We start from the raw sequence: 17883 nt of genomic DNA on the forward strand, positions 1-17883 counted from the left end.
CCTCGAGCCTTCGATCATGCACTCAAAACTTACAAAATGCCCGATTATTTCCTCGGGGGTCATTTTAGTATATCTACGATTACCACGAATTAATTGAACTTGAGTAGGGTTAAGGAAAATAAGAGATCTTAGAATAACCTTAACCACTTCGTGGTCATCCCACTTTACGCTCCCGAGGTTGCGTACTTGGTTCACCAAGGTCTTGAGCCGGTTGTACATGTGTTGCGGCTCTTCCCCTTTGCGAAGCCGGAACCGACCGAGCTCCCCCTCGATCGTTTCCCGCTTGGTGATCTTGGTGAGCTCATCTCCTTCGTGCGCGGTTTTGAGCACATCCCAAACCTCCTTGGCGCTCTTCAACCCTTGTACTTTGTTATACTCCTCTCTACTTAGAGAGGCGAGGAGTATTGTTGTTGCTTGAGAGTTGAAGTGCTCGATTTGGGCCACCTCATCCTCATCATAGTTCTCATCCCCTACCGACGGTACCTGTGCACCAAACTCAACAACATCCCATATACTTTTGTGGAGCGAGGTTAGATGAAATCGCATTAAATCGCTCCACCTAGCGTAATCTTCACCATCAAAAGTTGGTGGTTTGCCTAATGGGACGGAAAGTAAAGGTGTATGTTTGGAAGTGCGAGGGTATCGTAGGGGGATCTTACTATACTTCTTGCGCTCTTGGCGCTTAGAAGTGACGGAGGGCGCATCGGAGTCGGAGGTTGATGTTGATGAAGTGTCGGTCTCGTAGTAGACCACCTTCCTCATCCTCTTGTGTTTGTCCCCACTCCGACGCGGCTTGTGGGAAGAAGATTTTTCCTTCTTTTCTTTGTGGTGAGAAGAAGATTTCTTCTCCTTCCCTTTGTTGGAGGAGATCTTCTTCTTCTCCTTCCTCTTGGTGCGGGACTCTTCCGATGAAGTGCTCCCGTGGCTTGTAGTGGGCTTTTCGCCGGTCTCCATCTCCTTCTTGGCGTGATCTCCCGACATCACTTCGAGCGGTTAGGCTCTAATGAAGCACCGGGCTCCGATACCAATTGAAAGTCGCCTAGAGGGGGGGTGAATAGGGCGAAACTGAAATTTACAAATATAAACACAACTACAAGCCGGGTTAGCGTTAGTAATAACGAAACGAGTCCGCGAGAGAGGGCGCAAAACAAATCCCAAGCGAATAAGCAAGTGAGACACGGAGATTTGTTTTACCGAGGTTCGGTTCTTGCAAACCTACTCCCCGTTGAGGAGGCCACAAAGGCCGGGTCTCTTTCAACCCTTCCCTCTCTCAAACGATCCACGGATCGAGTGAGCTTCTCTTCTCAAATCAAAATCGGGAACCAAAACTTCCCCGCAAGGGCCACCACACAATTGGTGCCTCTTGCCTTGATTACAATGGAGTTTTGATCACAAGAACAAGTGAGAAAGAAAAGAAGCACTCCAAGCGCAAGAGCTCAAATGAACACGGCAAATCACTCTCACTAGTCGCTAGGGCTTTGTGTGGAATTGGAGAGGATTTGATCTCTTTGGTGTGTCTAGAATTGAATGCTAGAGCTCTTGTAGTAGTTGGGAAGTGGAAAACTTGGATGCAATGAATGGTGGGGTGGTTGGGGTATTTATAGCCCCAACCACCAACTTGACCGTTGGTGGAGGCCGTCTGTTTGATGGCGCACCGAACAGTCCGGTGCACACCGGACAGTCCGGTGCCCCCTGCCACGTCATCACTGCCGTTGGATTCTGACCGTTGGAACTTCTGACTTGTGGGCCCTCCAAGGTGTCCGGTGCACACCGGACATCTACTGTTCCTTGTCCGGTGTGCCAGTATGGGCACGCCTGCCATCTGTGCGCGCTGCGCGCGCATTTATTGCACCGCAGAGAGCCGTTGGCGTGGAGGTAGCCGTTGCTTCGGAGTCGCACCGGACAGTCCGGTGCACACCGGACAGTCCGGTGAATTATAGTGGACTAGCCGTTGGAGTTTCTCGAAGCTGGCGAGTTCCTGAGGCCGACCTCCCTTGGTGCACCGGACACTGTCCGGTGTACACCGGACAGTCCGGTGAATTGTAGCCGAGTCGCCTCTACGAATTCCCGAAGGTGGCGAGTTTGAGTCTGAGTCCCCCTGGTGCACCGGACATGTCCGGTGGCGCACCGGACAGTCCGGTGCGCCAGACCAGGGTTGCCTTCGGTTGCCCCTTTGCTCCTTTGTTGAATCCAAAACTTGGTCTTTTTATTGGCTGAGTGTGAACCTTTTACACCTGTATAGTCTATACACTTGGGTAAACTAGTTAGTCCATTATTTGTGTTGGGCAATTCAACCACCAAAATTATATAGGAACTAGGTGTAAGCCTAATTCCCTTTCAGTATGATGAAGGATTTTCACCCTCATCACCTTTGAGTAGGGATGATCAAGGACTCCCTGGTTTAGGGGAGGGCCTAAGGTGATGGCTCAGCTGGTTTAGGCGTGAGCAGAAGGATTGTCCCCTCATATAAGGACCGGTTTGTCATCCTTCACTACCTGTACTCATGATAAGTGCAACCACTCGAGACTGTGTGGGCAGTCACTCAATTTGAACTCGTACGGTTCAAACCCTAGGGTTATGAAGGCTAGGGAGCACCGAGAGGATAAGGAGGGGGAATGTTTTGTCCGGTTTGAGCATGGCGGTGGCCTGACTCCTTCCGGTATAACCGTTAAGGTAGGGACGTGCGAGGAAAAAAGAGATTCGGATTCGGATCTCACTAGCTATGAGATCGCAGAGCCGGACTAGTGGGTAAAGTGTACACCTCTGCGCAGAGTTTGAAAACCTATTCGAATAGTCTATGTCCATAGGAATGGACGAGTCTGGTGTGGTATGGCAATTAGCATTTGTTTTCAAAAAAAAGGGTGCGTTTGAGAAAAGTGGTTTTTAAAAGGTCCAGCGGTTGAGCCGTGAGCTATGGTGGATGGGAAGTCCAGTAGCTGTTTTTGAAAATGAAAACCAGTGGGAAACTGCTGAGATACCTGGATGGTTTAGTCCAGGGGATTTTATTCTATATTGAAAAACTTCCTGCTCCTTTGGGAGAGGATGCGCTTTGAAAAATACAAAATGTTTTACAAAACAACCCTGCATAAAATATTGATGTTTCTGCAAAATATCCTGAGCTCCACATATTCCATGCATTATATCTGATTTCCCCATTTCGCGGGTGAAGGTGGGCTGTTGAGTACGTTTGTACTCACCCTTGCTTATTTGTTGTTTTTCAGAAAAAAGGAGATCGGGTAAGAGTTACGACTGTTCCCAACCTTGCCTGTGGCTGTTGGACCGCTGATTTGGTTCACTGCGTATATCGGGCTGCTTCAGCCCCACTCTGATGATATGTCCCGAGTTGTGGACCATCTCTTAAAGTTGATCGCCACCTTTATAGGTTTGTCTTGTTTAAGCAGATCTGGAATCATCTGATGTATAAATGTGTTTACTAGCCTCTTGGAACTAGTAATTGTATCACATTTGAGTCCCAGAGGATCTGGGGCGCTTCATAACCTCACTGGAAGTAAGGCCACACAACTAAACATAAGTCTACAACGCTTCCACGCCAATGGCCTCAAAGGAAAAAAAAGCAAGCACACATGCTTCCCCCCTCCCCCACCCCACCTCAAGGGCTCAAAAAAACTTATGCACAAGAATAAAAACGAGGAGCAAAAACAAAAAAAATAGATAAATAAATGAAGAGTTCCCTCACCGGATCAACCATGTCAACACACGCTGGAGCCCCAACGCCGTGGGCTGGAGCAGTAGAGCCACCCACTTCGCCACAACTCCTCCGCTGACAGCAACCATGAATCTCGTCAGAGCCACCTCCCTCTCCACAACAACTCATCATGGACCAGCACGAGATCAGGAAATCGCCACCGGGGAGCCGACTCCGCCACTATGCGTCACAGAAATCGCCTTTCTCATCTCCTATCGGAGAGCCCGCCGACCGCCAGCAACACGAACAGCGCGAGCAGCAGGGAAAAAATCGTCGCACCCTCCCCCGGATAGCCCGACGGCTGCCAGCAATAAAGGAGCAGAAGAAATGGGGAGGGCGGAGACCTCGCCGGCAAACAGCAGCACGTCGTGGGAAGCTCTATCGGCCCTCATTCTCACGCATTCCAGAGGGCAGGGGTTGGGGAAAATGAACATGCGCTCCATCGCATTCCAGAGGGCAGGGGTTGGGGAAAGTGAACAGCGCGCGGAAAGTGAAAAGACGCCTGAGTAAAAAAAATCAAACAGTGCGATACGGACCCTCTGTCAGCGACAGTAGACAGAGAAATATATCCAACAGATGAAAAAGAGCACCTGGCAGATCCAACGGTGCACAAATCGTGTAAGTAACAAGAGAAACACACGCGTGTCCGTTAGCTTTTCCCATATATTAACTTAATTTAGAGCCGTGTTTCGGTTTACACAAGCTGCATATGAGTAGACTTATGACGTGGTGTCAATACATCAAAGTTCGGGACTAAATATGGCAACGGGGGACTCGTTATCCGTTACCCGACAGGTAATTACTTTATTAGGGTACAACTTTGGTCGTAATTTTATATCCACGAGTCTATTAACAGGAGAAAAAGAGAACCCATTCAGTAGAACTGGTACGGGTACTCATTAAATCCGTACTGGTGTACCTATGGGTATTTTATACCTGAAATATAGCCAACAATTCTCACAAATTTTAACCTAGCTCAATGATTTGTTTTGGGCTCTTGGCTCCTGAGTATAACTATACGCTACATATGGCTCGGGGCACATGGCAGCAGTATGCAAGTAACCAACCAAAACAGTAAAGCACGTCCGAGGCTTCAAGCTTCTGCAATATGACTCTTCTTTGTTAATGTGCAATCGTTGCGACTCTTTGTTAATGTGCAATCGAAGCGACCAAACCACGCACAGGCACACGACACGCCTACACCTAGAAGATGGAAGACGAAAGGCCGGATGTTGGCGCTTGATGCTCACTAGTCACCATAAACTAAGTTAGGCACACAGACACAACTCTATCACTTTAGACGGGTATGGGTACCCATCAAGTATGAAATACGGACGGGTCTAGGTATGAGTGTGAAATTATACCTGGCCACAGATAATGGGTATTAAAACGGAGTTTTTAGTCTAATAGAATCGGGTCTAGGTTAACAAAACCCAATGGATCTTTACTCGTTGCTATCTCTACTTGGAACGGTGTGCCCGAATTTATCTATTAATATATGTATATAATTTTAAATTATAACATATTAATTTTAAGATACATAAAAAATAAAACTTTTCAACCGTAAATTAATAAAAAATAATATTTTTCCTCTTTTCATTATCTTTCAACATATGATGAATTAGAACTTTAAATTTGAGATATTCAGAGTAAATATAAAGTACAATTATAAAGAAATTTTTATGACTTAATTTAAGTGCACGAGAATCTTAATAATACAATAGTTTTTGTCCATAATATTCGGGTCAATTATATAATAGCCTCCGTTTCCGTAAAAAAATGCCATTCTAGCTAGCATAACTGCCATCTTTTCGGGGAAAAAAGAATTTCCTTCTAGATTTCGACGTCAGTATAAACTTCAAACTTCAAAGCTTGGAGGTACCCATGGACACGGCCTGCTCTACAAGCTCCCGCCGCAAGATCTTCCCAGCAGGCGATTTGGGAATTGCAGAAACAAAGGCCACTCGACGAACTTTCTTGTAGGGTGCGACCTGCCACAAAATAAATAAAATTAGGTCACCTGTGATGTGCGGGCGCACATACGCCAGGCGCGCGCGTGATGTGCGCAGGGGAACAGAGCGCGCAGCCAGGACACAGGAAGGGAAGGCAAGTGGCTAGAAGGAAAGTTAGCCACCTAATCAATTGTTTCCTGTGTTAGTTATTTCCTTATTAGTCGTTTCCTTGTTAGTTATTTCCTTGTGAGTTATTTCCTTGTGAGTTGTTTCCTTGTTAGTTATTTCCTTACTAGTTGTTTCCTTGTTAGTTATTTCCTTATAGCTGCCCCCTCTGTGGCTATATAAGCATGTACGAGACATCATTTGGGATAAGCAATAATTCAGTCCTAATCTCCCTCTCTTCTCTACAAACCGACGGCTGAGGGGTATAACCTCGCCGGCGTGACGGACAGCGGCTACGAGTTACGTAGCCGGGGTCCGGCCAGTCGGGGATTTGGCGTCCTTAACAACCTGGTATCACGGTCTCGTCGATCCTCACCCACCCGCTCCAACCACGCCCAGCAGCCGCCAACGACACCACCTTTCCCAGCCTCCACCACAGCCATGGCCGAGCCCACCATTGCCGACGTCCTCGCTGAGTTGCGGGCACTCCGCACGGACGTCAACACGCTGCAGTTCGACATGGCGGCCATGAAGGACAAGTCTGCGTCGGCCTCGGACAACGGGGGCCACGGTCGGCGACCCGAGGGGCAGCGCGACCACGATCCGTACCTCCAGCACCGCAAGTGGGACTTCCCCCGCTTCGACGGCTCCGTCGATCCGATGCTGTTCATCAACAAATGTGAGTCATACTTCCGGCATCACCGCACCTTGGGGGAGGAACGTGTTCGGATGGCATCATACCATCTGGACGACGTCGCGCAGCTGTGGTACAACCAGCTTGAAGAAGATGATGGTGCCCCGTCATGGGGTCGATTCAAAGACTTCCTGAATGAGAGGTTCGGACCTCCACTCCGTTCCGCGCCGTTGTTCGAACTTTCGGAATGCCGGCGCACCGGATCTGTGGAGGAGTACTCTAATCGTTTCCAGACGCTCCTGCCCCGTGCCGGTCGGCTGGACGAAGCTCAACGAGTGCAACTCTTCACCGGAGGCCTCCTCCCGCCTCTCAGTCATGCGGTGCGCATCCATAATCCGACCACGCTCGCCGCTGCGATGAGCCTGGCGCGGCAAGTGGAGCTCATGGAGCTCGAGCGACCGCTGGTACGACAGGGAGCGCGCGGTCTACTTCCGCCACCGCCGCCTCGAACCGCTCCGGCCGCGCCACCCCAGCAGCTGGCTCTTCCAAACCTGCCGGCGGGTAACGACCAGGGACGACGCGAGGGCAACCAGCGGCGCCTCTCTACGGCGGAGCAGGCGGAACGACGTCGCCTTGGCCTTTGTTTTAACTGTGACGAAAAGTATTCTCGTGGCCATAACAGGTTTTGCAAGCGGATTTTCTTCGTGGACGGGGTGGAGATTGATGACACCGAACCCGTCACCGACGACGGGGACAGGGACGCCCCCTGCTTCTCGCTGCAGGCGGTGGCTGGGGTGTCCATGACGGACACTACGCAGCTCGCGATCACACTAGGGGCCGCTCAGCTCGTAGCCCTCCTCGACTCCGGCAGCACCCACAATTTCATCTCCGAAGAAGCCGCTCGGCGAACGGGTCTTCCGCTCCAACAACGTCCCCGCCTAATGGCCATGGTGGCTAATGGTGAGAAGATCACCTGCGCCGGCGTCATCCGCAAAGCCCCACTAATCATCGCTGGTGCTGCGTTCCCGGCGGAGCTGTTCGTCATGCCCTTGGCCGGGTACGACATCGTCCTCGGCACCAAATGGCTCGGCGCGTTGGGACCCATTGTCTGGGACCTGGCCAACAGGCGCATGTCCTTCCAGCGAGGGGGCCGCACCATCTCATGGGCGGGCCTATCCACGACGTCGGGCCCGGCGGTGTGCGCCTTGTCCGCTGAAGAATCGCTCTTGGATGCTCTCCTCGGAGCGTTTGCAAGGGTCTTCGCCACTCCAACGGGACTGCCCCCCAAGCGCGCACATGATCACTGCATCCTGTTGAAGCCCGATGCACAGCCGGTCGCCGTGCGCCCCTATCGGTACCCAGCTGCCCACAAAGATGAGTTGGAGCGGCAGTGTGCAGCCATGATGGAACAAGGGATCGTCCGACGCAGCGACTCCCCGTTTTCGTCGTCAATCCTCCTTGTCAAGAAGGCCGATGGATCCTGGCGCTTCTGCGTCGACTACCGGGCCCTGAACGCCATGACGGTCAAGGACGCCTTCCCGATCCCGGTGGTGGATGAGCTATTGGATGAGCTCAACGGCGCCAAATTTTTCTCCAAGCTCGACCTACGGTCGGGATACCACCAGGTCCGCATGCGACCCGAGGACATCCACAAGACGGCGTTCCGCACGCATGACGGCCTATATGAGTTCCTGGTCATGGCGTTCGGACTCTGCAACGCGCCGGCCACATTCCAAGCCCTCATGAACGACGTCGTGAGGTCGTTCCTCCGTCGCTTCGTCCTCGTATTTTTTGACGATATTTTGATCTACAGCAGGACTTGGGCAGATCACCTCCGGCACCTGCGTGCTGTCCTGGAAGAACTGCGCCGTCACCAGCTCTTCGTCAAGCGCACCAAATGTTCCTTCGGGGTCTCCGCTGTCGCCTACCTCGGCCACGTTATCTCTGCGGCGGGCGTCGCCATGGATCCCGTCAAGGTGCAAGCCATCCATGATTGGCCGACGCCACGATCCGCCCGTGCCGTCCGTGGCTTCCTCGGCCTCGCGGGGTACTACCGCAAGTTCGTACATAACTATGGCACGGTGGTCGCGCCCCTGACGGCGTTGCTCAAGAAGGACGGTTTCACTTGGGATGATGCAGCGGCCACGGCGTTCTCCGCGCTCAAGGCGGCGGTCACTTCGGCACCAGTCCTCGCCATGCCCGACTTCGCCAAGCTGTTCGTCGTCGAATGTGACGCGTCAACCATCGGCTTTGGGGCGGTCCTAGTCCAGGAGGGACACCCGGTGGCATACTTCAGCCGGCCAGTAGCGCCGCGCCACCGCGCGCTGGCCGCCTACGAGCGAGAGCTCATTGGCATGGTCCAGGCGGTTCGGCATTGGAGGCCATACCTATGGGGGCGCCGCTTCCTCGTCAAGACGGACCACTACAGCTTGAAATACCTCCTCGACCAGCGCCTCGCCACGATTCCGCAGCACCACTGGGTCGGCAAGCTCTTAGGCTTCGATTTCACAGTGGAGTACCGCTCCGGGGCCACGAATACTGTCGCCGACGCCCTATCCCGCCGCGACAACGAGGAAGGAGAGCTGCTGGCCATCTCAGCGCCCCGGTTCGACTTCATCGAGCGCCTCCGCCATGCCCAGGCTACCGACCCGGCGCTGGTAGCCGTCCACGATGAGCTCCGGGCGGGGACCCGCACGGCGCCGTGGACCATCACCGACGGCATGGTCGCCCTGGAGGGGCGCCTCTACATCCCGCCAGCATCGCCACTACTTCAGGAAATCCTGGCCGCGGTCCACGACGATGGCCATGAAGGCGTTCATCGCACGCTGCACCGCCTGCGGCGTGATTTTCATTTCCCCAACATGCGTCGTGTGGTGCAGGACTTTGTGAAGGCGTGCGCCACATGTCAGAGGTACAAGACTGACCACCTGAGGCCGGCCGGGCTGCTCCAGCCACTGCCCATTCCGTCCAGCGTGTGGGTCGACATCGGCATCGATTTCATTGAAGCACTCCCCCGGGTGCAGGGCAAGACAGTAATCCTCTCCGTCGTCGACCGCTTCAGCAAGTACTGCCACTTCATCCCGTTAGCACACCCCTACACCGCCGAGTCTGTCGCCCAAGCATTCTTCAGCGACATCGTCCGCCTTCATGGTGTGCCGCAATCCATCGTCTCGGACCGCGACCCGGTGTTCACGTCGACATTCTGGACCGAGCTCATGCGGCTCACTGGCACCAAGCTCTTCATGTCGTCGGCTTTTCACCCGCAAACGGATGGACAGACGGAGGCCGCCAACAGGGTAATCGTCATGTACCTCCGTTGTTTCACAGGCGATCGTCCTCGGCAGTGGCTTCGCTGGCTTCCGTGGGCCGAATACACCTACAACACGGCTTTCCAATCGTCGCTCCGGGAGACGCCGTTCCGCGTGGTCTATGGCCGCGACCCGCCCTCCATCCGCTCTTATGAGCCTGGTGAGACGCGTGTGGCAGCTGTTGCACTGGAGATGGAGGACCGCACAGCTTTTCTCGCCGACGTCCGCTACCGCCTCGAACAGGCCCAAGCGGTCCAAAAGCGTGTCTATGATCAACACCATCGTCCGGTGGAGTACCAAGTTGGGGACTGGGCACTACTACAACTCCGGCAACGCCCGACAGCATCACTACCACGGACCTCCACCGGCAAGCTCAAGCCACGGTTCGTTGGACCGTATCGCGTCCTGGAGATCATCAACGCCGTGGCTGTCCGGCTCGAGCTTCCGCCAGGGGCCCGCCTCCATGATGTGTTCCATGTTGGAGTGCTCAAGAAGTTCGTCGGCACACCACCAGCAACACCCCCGGCATTACCCCCCACGCACAACGGCGCTGTGGTGCCCGTGCCAGCAGGGGTCACAGCCGGGCGCCTGGCTCGTGGGATTCGCCAGCTATTGGTCCAGTGGCAAGGTGAGCCAGCTGCGTCAGCAAGCTGGGAGGACTACGACGACTTTCGCGCTCGCTTCCCTGATTTCCAGCTCGAGGACGAGCTGGTCTTCGACGGCGGGAGAGATGTGATGTGCGGGCGCACATACGCCAGGCGCGCGCGTGATGTGCGCAGGGGAACAGAGCGCGCAGCCAGGACACAGGAAGGGAAGGCAAGTGGCTAGAAGGAAAGTTAGCCACCTAATCAATTGTTTCCTGTGTTAGTTATTTCCTTATTAGTCGTTTCCTTGTTAGTTATTTCCTTGTGAGTTATTTCCTTGTGAGTTGTTTCCTTGTTAGTTATTTCCTTACTAGTTGTTTCCTTGTTAGTTATTTCCTTATAGCTGCCCCCTCTGTGGCTATATAAGCATGTACGAGACATCATTTGGGATAAGCAATAATTCAGTCCTAATCTCCCTCTCTTCTCTACAAACCGACGGCTGAGGGGTATAACCTCGCCGGCGTGACGGACAGCGGCTACGAGTTACGTAGCCGGGGTCCGGCCAGTCGGGGATTTGGCGTCCTTAACATCACCCATAGCCAAGAATATCCTGCATCAAGGGAAGGACCAGTGCCATGCCTCCGTCGCTAATGGAAAGTAAAAGTTAGGTTGCTATCCATAGCTATATGCACCAATATGTTAAATATAGAGCGCGACGCAAAAGCGTGCACCCGTGCGTCCACGTCAGCTGCCAAAAAATCGGTCGTTAGATCCTGCTTGGACGGCTACGGACAACTCCCATACATGTGACCATCCAATACACAACCCCACACCGGTAGCTTCCAGATTCCAACCGTCCAATACACAGCCCTATACCTGTTGCTTCTAGAATTCACCCGACGAGACCTTGGAGGAGGAAACCAGACAATATCAGCCTGATGGAGGAGGAACTCAAACGCACGGCCACACCCTCATCGCTTGTGTCATCTCTGCCCAGGCCGTCTTTGACAAGCCGTCCACGCACCTAAAATGAACTCGCGTCGCGCCTCATCGGAGACAGCATCGGCACCGTTCTCGTCACCTCCCACAAAGATCAAGGTATGCTGACTGCTTGCCTATTTGCTCCCACTCCCTTTTTCTCTCTCACTCACAAATCGCCCACTGCTTCTGATTTTCATCAACCCATCGATGGATTGACATGCAGCTACCGGCTTCTCAGGTCTCGAAGGAATGAGAGGTTGTGTGGTTGGTGATACCGGTGGCTGCGGCTCTCTGGTAAGTGTTGCGAGTTTGCGGCAGTAGTGGCCATGTTGCTGCTACCAGTGGAGCTAGCTATAGTCAATCTTCACCAAGCGAAAAGTTTAGCCTAATTACGATTATGACATGGACATTTAGTACTGACACACTTTTGTTCTTTGAAATAGCAAACATAAGAGCCACTTCTGACGGACATAACCAAGTTTAAACAATAGCAGCATGTCTGTATTAGTGTTCATCCCACTTCTTTTTTACAGACCATAAATATGGCATCATTGCACCAGTACTCATAATCATTCGTTGGTAGTTTGGCATTCACAAGCATTGGAAAAAAATGTTGGAACCCATATATAGAAATAAGTAGTTGCCATGGAAATAAAGATGTGGCATGCTAACAGTGATACTACGAGCAGTCTGCACCAAACCCAGTTTTCACACCAAACCCAGTAGTTGCCATGGAAATAATTATGTTCTTTTATAGTTCATAGTTCCGGTTTCCACACCATGTGCTACTGAATAGTAAAGTTGTAAGGTCTACCTTCTCATACCATACCTTAGATCGTTAATACATTTATATAGAACATTATAATAGCTTTAACATCACAATGCTGCAAGCAATTTTTCATTTTATTTTATCATGAGATATTTTGTAACTGAATTGATAATATGAGATGTTAGTTTGCATGTTTGTTTTATATGATTTAAAAAACACGGCTTCCTTATATGTTAGATACACTTTAGCAGCAGGATCACTCAGTTCCTTAGGTTTAAGAAATTCAATGGACTTGATGTTACATGACCAATCAGATTACTATGTACACGTCTCCCATTTGTTGTTTTAATTCCATGCGCTTCTCATTGAGTGCACCACTACCTATGTCTGCCATTGCGGTGTTGTTTAGACTTAAATTATGAGGTGCATGTTCTTTTTAAGATGTGAATCCTTTTAAATTGGACTCCAAACTCATCGATTGCAACTAAATCTAAGTCCTTTATATATGTGTTAATCTGTATGTTTTTTAAGTTTGAAAAAACATGGCATCCTTAGATGATAGATGCACTCCAGCTGTAAGATTACTTAGTTCCTTAGGTTTAGTAATATAGAATTGAAGATACCAAAATAAGCTCGGTCCACTCTCATCTCTCAGAACGCATTACCATTGTAATATCACATCTAAACTGCTCACAATGCTACGTTTACAAACTGAATTTTTCTACTACCACAAACAATTATCTATCACTTCTATGTATATATTGCAACTTTTATATTTCTAAAACAATACCCTTTTAAATGTGTAAATTTATTCGTCAGCGACTCAATACCCTTTTAAATGTGTAAATTTATTCGTCAATGACTCGCGCAAGGCGCGAGTAAGCTACTAGTATGTTAAATGGCCTTTCAGTGTTAGCTTTTCTGCATCAGGGCAAAGGACGGTATTATTATTAACAGGAAAGTAACAAGGGAACTAGTAACAATACTGAAATACCTGTCTCAAAATATAATTCTTTCTAGCCCTCTTTTTTCCGTCCATATTCATTCAAATGATAACAAATATAGACATATATACCAACTAATATATGTTTAGTCTAAAACGAATTATATTTTAGGACGGAGGGAGTAGTTTGTTCAGCAGAAACTAGCAACTTAACAACACCGATTGTGATGGGACACATCTAGTTCATTACTAAATTATCTGAAGCATAATGTAATCAAAAGGATAAGCATACCTGTTTAGCCACGAAATCCATGACTTGTTGCTCGGTAAGGTTTGACCCTGGTTTCCTCACTATAAAAGCCATTGGGAGTTGCCCGGCGTCTTCGTCTGGATAACTGCATAGTGCATACAGAAGGGCCATTTCAGAGCATCTCTAAGACACTAGCTAAATAGCTTGTCAAGCTAAATTTTAGCTACTTAATAGCATAATAGCTCTCCAACAGAGTAGTCATTTAACTTGCTAAGATATCTGGCTCTCTAAATTAACTCCCTCACTAGCCAAATTTGGCTAGCAACTCTCGCTAGCCAAGCTAAATTGCATTTTGGAGAGTCTGTTGAATGAGGTGTTATATACATAGTTTAATATTTATGGAGAGACAAATAAAGAGTCAAATAGAGAGTCAAAAATAAAGAGTATATTGGAGATGCTCTCAGATATTGTCGTACGATGAAGGAATCTTACAGCAGCATTAGTTTGAACCAATGGTCCTTAGTTTCCAAGGTTTTCGGCAAGGTACTTACGGAATAACTGCTGCGTCCATGATATCAGGATGAGAATTCAGGATATGCTCCAGTTCGGCAGGAGGTACCTGGAGCAAGATTTATGTCATTACCACGCAAACAAAAACAAAAACTTGTGAGATAAATTCCCCAATTTCATTGTCAATGCAGTTTTCAACAGATGCGCAGCACCTGATATCCCTTGTACTTTATCAACTCTTTCAACCGATCAACAATGTAGAGTAACCCATCCTCGTTGAAGTAGCATAGGTCACCGGTTTTCAACCAGCCTTCTGAATCCACTGTTGCTGCAGTAGCCTCGTCGTCACCGACATAACCTGAAAAAATCATTCAATTGACTCATGTAGTAGCGCCCCCAAACAAGACATGTTCCAAGATTCAAGGGAAATATCTAAAATGCTAAAATTTCTGGGAACCTATTTTGCCTAAAAAAAAGTGCCAGTTCATTTATGAAGTGCGAACAAATAAGTTCTCGTGGATATCTGATTGTGGCAGAATCCTTAAGAAAAGGACTGCTACTAGCAAACCTTCAAATATAAAACAAATAAGTTGATTTGTTCCAGACCAACTAACAGTGGCCAGCTAATATTGTAAAGGGCTGATACATTGCGTATGGTACTCTACTACTATGGTTTTCAGATATAAAACACCATGAGGTACACATGGCAAGCTGGTAAGATACGATCGCAATTCGCAATGAACATCAGCGGCAGAGTGGCATTACTATTCGTTAGGAACAGAATAAGCAGCCATGCATTGTCCGTGATAGAGATCTGTAGTTATAATAACTATTAATTATTCCCAAGGTGCTGCACTGACCACCTTTATTTGGTTGGGACAAATGTTTAAGCAGGCAAGCAGGGGAAAATATCCTATGCAATCACTTATCCTGGTGCAAGCATGCAATCAAGCGATCTGGTGCATCCGATCTAGATCTAATGGTAACTGTTATTTTACATTTAACCCCTTCCACCTGAAACCTAGTGTCTATTTTACATTTAACCACTTCCATATGAAACTGTTGGATCTAGACTGGATGCTCTGGATAGTTTGATTGCACGCTTGCATCAAAATAAGTGATTGCACAAAAATGAGTGATTGCACAGGATATGTCGCAAGCAGCACGACCAAAAGCCTCATTAAAAACATGCCGGCAAACCATGCTGCTTGAGAATTAAGAAAGCTCGCCTGATCAATGCACAGCTTCCACAGGACAACTCCATCACTCACAGACAATCCAACCGTATGATCATACAGTACTATTATATATGACAGAAAGTCTTACGAGAAGCATCATGGGAAGAACCTTCGCATGCGAAGTTCAGTAAACAATGGCATCGTCTGTAATAAAAAATGGTCCTCAAACCACTGCATAGTCAGAGAAGTGGTTGCTCTACTTGCCTTTCATGACGACTGGTCCTCGGACCCAGAGCTCGCCGCGCTGCCCTGGCCCAAGCACCTCGCCGGTGGAGGGATCGACGATCTTTGCCTCCAAGTGCGATGCCAGCTTCCCGACCGAACCGTACGCTTTGCATTCATCTGGCCCGACCGTCGAAGCCACCGAACCAGATGTCTCCGTCAGACCGTAGCCCTGAAACAATATGACATATATAGATTCAGAATGGAATCTGCGGTGCGGCCAGCGTTAACTGATTATGATCGTGCAGGTTGCATGGAACCTGAATGAGTTCTATGTTGGGGAAGATGGCGGCGAAGCGCTCGGCGACCTCGCGGCCGAGGGGCGCACCGCCGATGCCGATGAAGAGGAGGGAGGAGAGGTCGCAGCGGCGCGCCTCCTCGGACTTGATCATGGCCACCAGCACCGGGGGCGCCGCGGGCAGCAGCGTGACGCGGTACCGCTCAATGGCGCGCAGCGCTGCGATGAAGTCGAATCGGTCCATGAGGACGGCAGTCTCCCCCATGGCCACCGACCTCAGCAGCATCATGAACCCGAATACGTGGAAGAGTGGGAGGGGGAACAGCGTCACCGTAGGCGGGAGCGGCTCCTCGCCGGCCTCGGCAGCCTCCTTCTCCGCTATAACCCGGTTGTTCCTGTGCGCGCTGATCACCGCGATGAGGTTGCGGTGCGAGACCGCGGCGGCCTTGACCCGGCCCGTGGTGCCCGACGAGTACAGTACGGCCGCCGTGTCGGACTGCTTCACCGCCACCGGCGGGGACGGCGCTACGCCGCCGGCGGAGGAGAGGCTCTTGTACTCATTCGAGCCGATGACAACGCACCTGAGGTTCCTCGGAAGCTTAGCGGCCACCTCGGGAGCCGCGAGCGCGACGACCGGTCTGGAGAGCGCGACCATGTGCGTGTACTCCTCGGCGGTGGACGCCGGGTTGGCAGGCGAGACGACAGCGCCGATGGACATGAGCGCGAAGTCTATGACGGGGACGTCGATGCGGGACGGGGAGACTACGAGGACGACGTCCCCGGGGCGGAGACCGAGAACGGACCAGAGGCCCCCCGCGAGGGAGCGGACGGCGGCGAGGAACGAGGGGTAGGAGACGGAAATGCTGGTGGCAGCGTCGACGAGGGCGGGGCGATCGGGTAGCGGGGAGGAGAGGATGGAGAAAGCGTAGGCGGCCGCGGTGGCCGGGAGCGAGTCCGGCGGGAGCGCGGCGGACGGGCGCAGGCTATGGAAGGTCCGCGTCGCGGCGCAGAAGCCGCTGCGCGGGTCCATCCCGCCGGACGGGCGCGGCGCGGCCATCCGGATCGGAGGCGTTGCAGATGCGATTGAGACGGTGCGGATCGGTTTGGCTGGCTCGGTTTTGTGGGGAATGGGATTGGCCGAGCGAAAATGGTGGTGGGCGAACGCCGCTGCGCAGTTGGAGTGGCCGGAGACTGTTGAATGGGACTATAGGAGGGGGAGGTTGGGGCACTGGGCCGGGGCCGGGGCCGGGGCCGGGTTGTGGCCTCGAGCACTCATTAACGAAGGGGAGGAGGAGAACAGGAAGCAGACAGCAGACTGCAGAGAGCCAGAGAGACACAAGGAGACGTGGCCGGGTACGGTCCTTGCCCCGACGGGACTAGTCACTAGTGTCGCCAGTAGGGCTGGAAACGAGCCGAGCCGACCTCGGCTCGGCTCGGCTCGGTGCGGCTCGATGACTGTACGAGCTCGACTCGGCTCGGCTCGTCCATTTTACGAGCTGGCGAAGGAGGCTCGGCTCGGTTCGACCTTGGCTCGCGAGCCGGCTCGGCTCGGCTCGCGAGCCATATTCTGGTACTTATCGTTGCATTATTTGGTGAATTAACATTATATATTCATCATCAAAGACTAAAAATGAGGTATTATCCATAAAATTATCTAATATTCATTATTATTCCATAAATTGATCATTTTTGCAAGGCTCGCGAGCCGGCTCGCGAGCTGGCTCGCGAGCTGGCTCGGCTCGGCTCGCTACAAAAACGAGCTCGAATAAGAGGCTCGGCTCGGCTCGTTCGAGGCTCGCGAGCCGCTCCGAGCCGAGCCGAGTCGCTCCGAGCTCGAGCCGGCTCGCGAGCCTCGAGCTAATTTTCCAGCCCTAGTCGCCAGCTCGCAGTCGATGTGGTGGTGGGGCCTGGGCTGAGCTTGTGCACGTCTTTTTTTAACCTTTCTTTAAGCGCAAGTCAATTGGCGACTGGTCGCGATTTTTCGGCGACAGGGGCAGGGCCAGTAGATTTCTGTGATTTTTAACTTTTTAAATTATCTTTAACGCCATCAGATTTTCTGGCTTGTCTATAGAAGGGGAATGGAAAAAGAGACTAAAATCCTCTTATTATTCAAATTAAATAACAAAGAGATTTTAACGTCTTCGATCCTCTCAAATCTCTTTATTTCGAAACAAGCCTTAGTTTAAATAATAAGAGAATTTTAATCTTTTCAGTCTTCTTTAACCTCTTTGCTTCCAAACATGTTTTAAAACTAACACGTTTGATATCACCAATCTTTCTGGCAAATCACGTTGTTGCGTCATGTTCGTGTCTCGTGTGCCAGACGCGCCATAGCAACAGGCGAGCATAGCAACATAAGCAGGGGCGGAGCTAGGTGGGGGCT

At 51.0% G+C, this 17883-nt stretch overlaps 1 protein-coding gene across 1 annotated transcript; it reads right to left on the reverse strand.

Annotated features, from left to right (window-relative positions):
* Window positions 1–5376: 5376 nt before the first annotated feature.
* Window positions 5377–16282, reverse strand: LOC100272376 (uncharacterized). Its single transcript, NM_001146857.1, has 6 exons — window positions 15523–16282; window positions 15245–15434; window positions 14015–14160; window positions 13844–13911; window positions 13335–13437; window positions 5377–5697 (listed from the first exon to the last, which is right to left on the reverse strand). Exons 1-6 carry the CDS (start codon window positions 16216–16218, stop codon window positions 5572–5574), a joined length of 1329 nt encoding a protein of 442 aa, NP_001140329.1. The 5' UTR covers window positions 16219–16282; the 3' UTR covers window positions 5377–5571.
* Between the last annotated feature and the right edge of the window lie 1601 nt (window positions 16283–17883).

This window comes from Zea mays, chromosome 8 (genome assembly GCF_902167145.1).
Source record: "Zea mays cultivar B73 chromosome 8, Zm-B73-REFERENCE-NAM-5.0, whole genome shotgun sequence".
NCBI classification, from domain to species: domain Eukaryota; kingdom Viridiplantae; phylum Streptophyta; class Magnoliopsida; order Poales; family Poaceae; genus Zea; species Zea mays.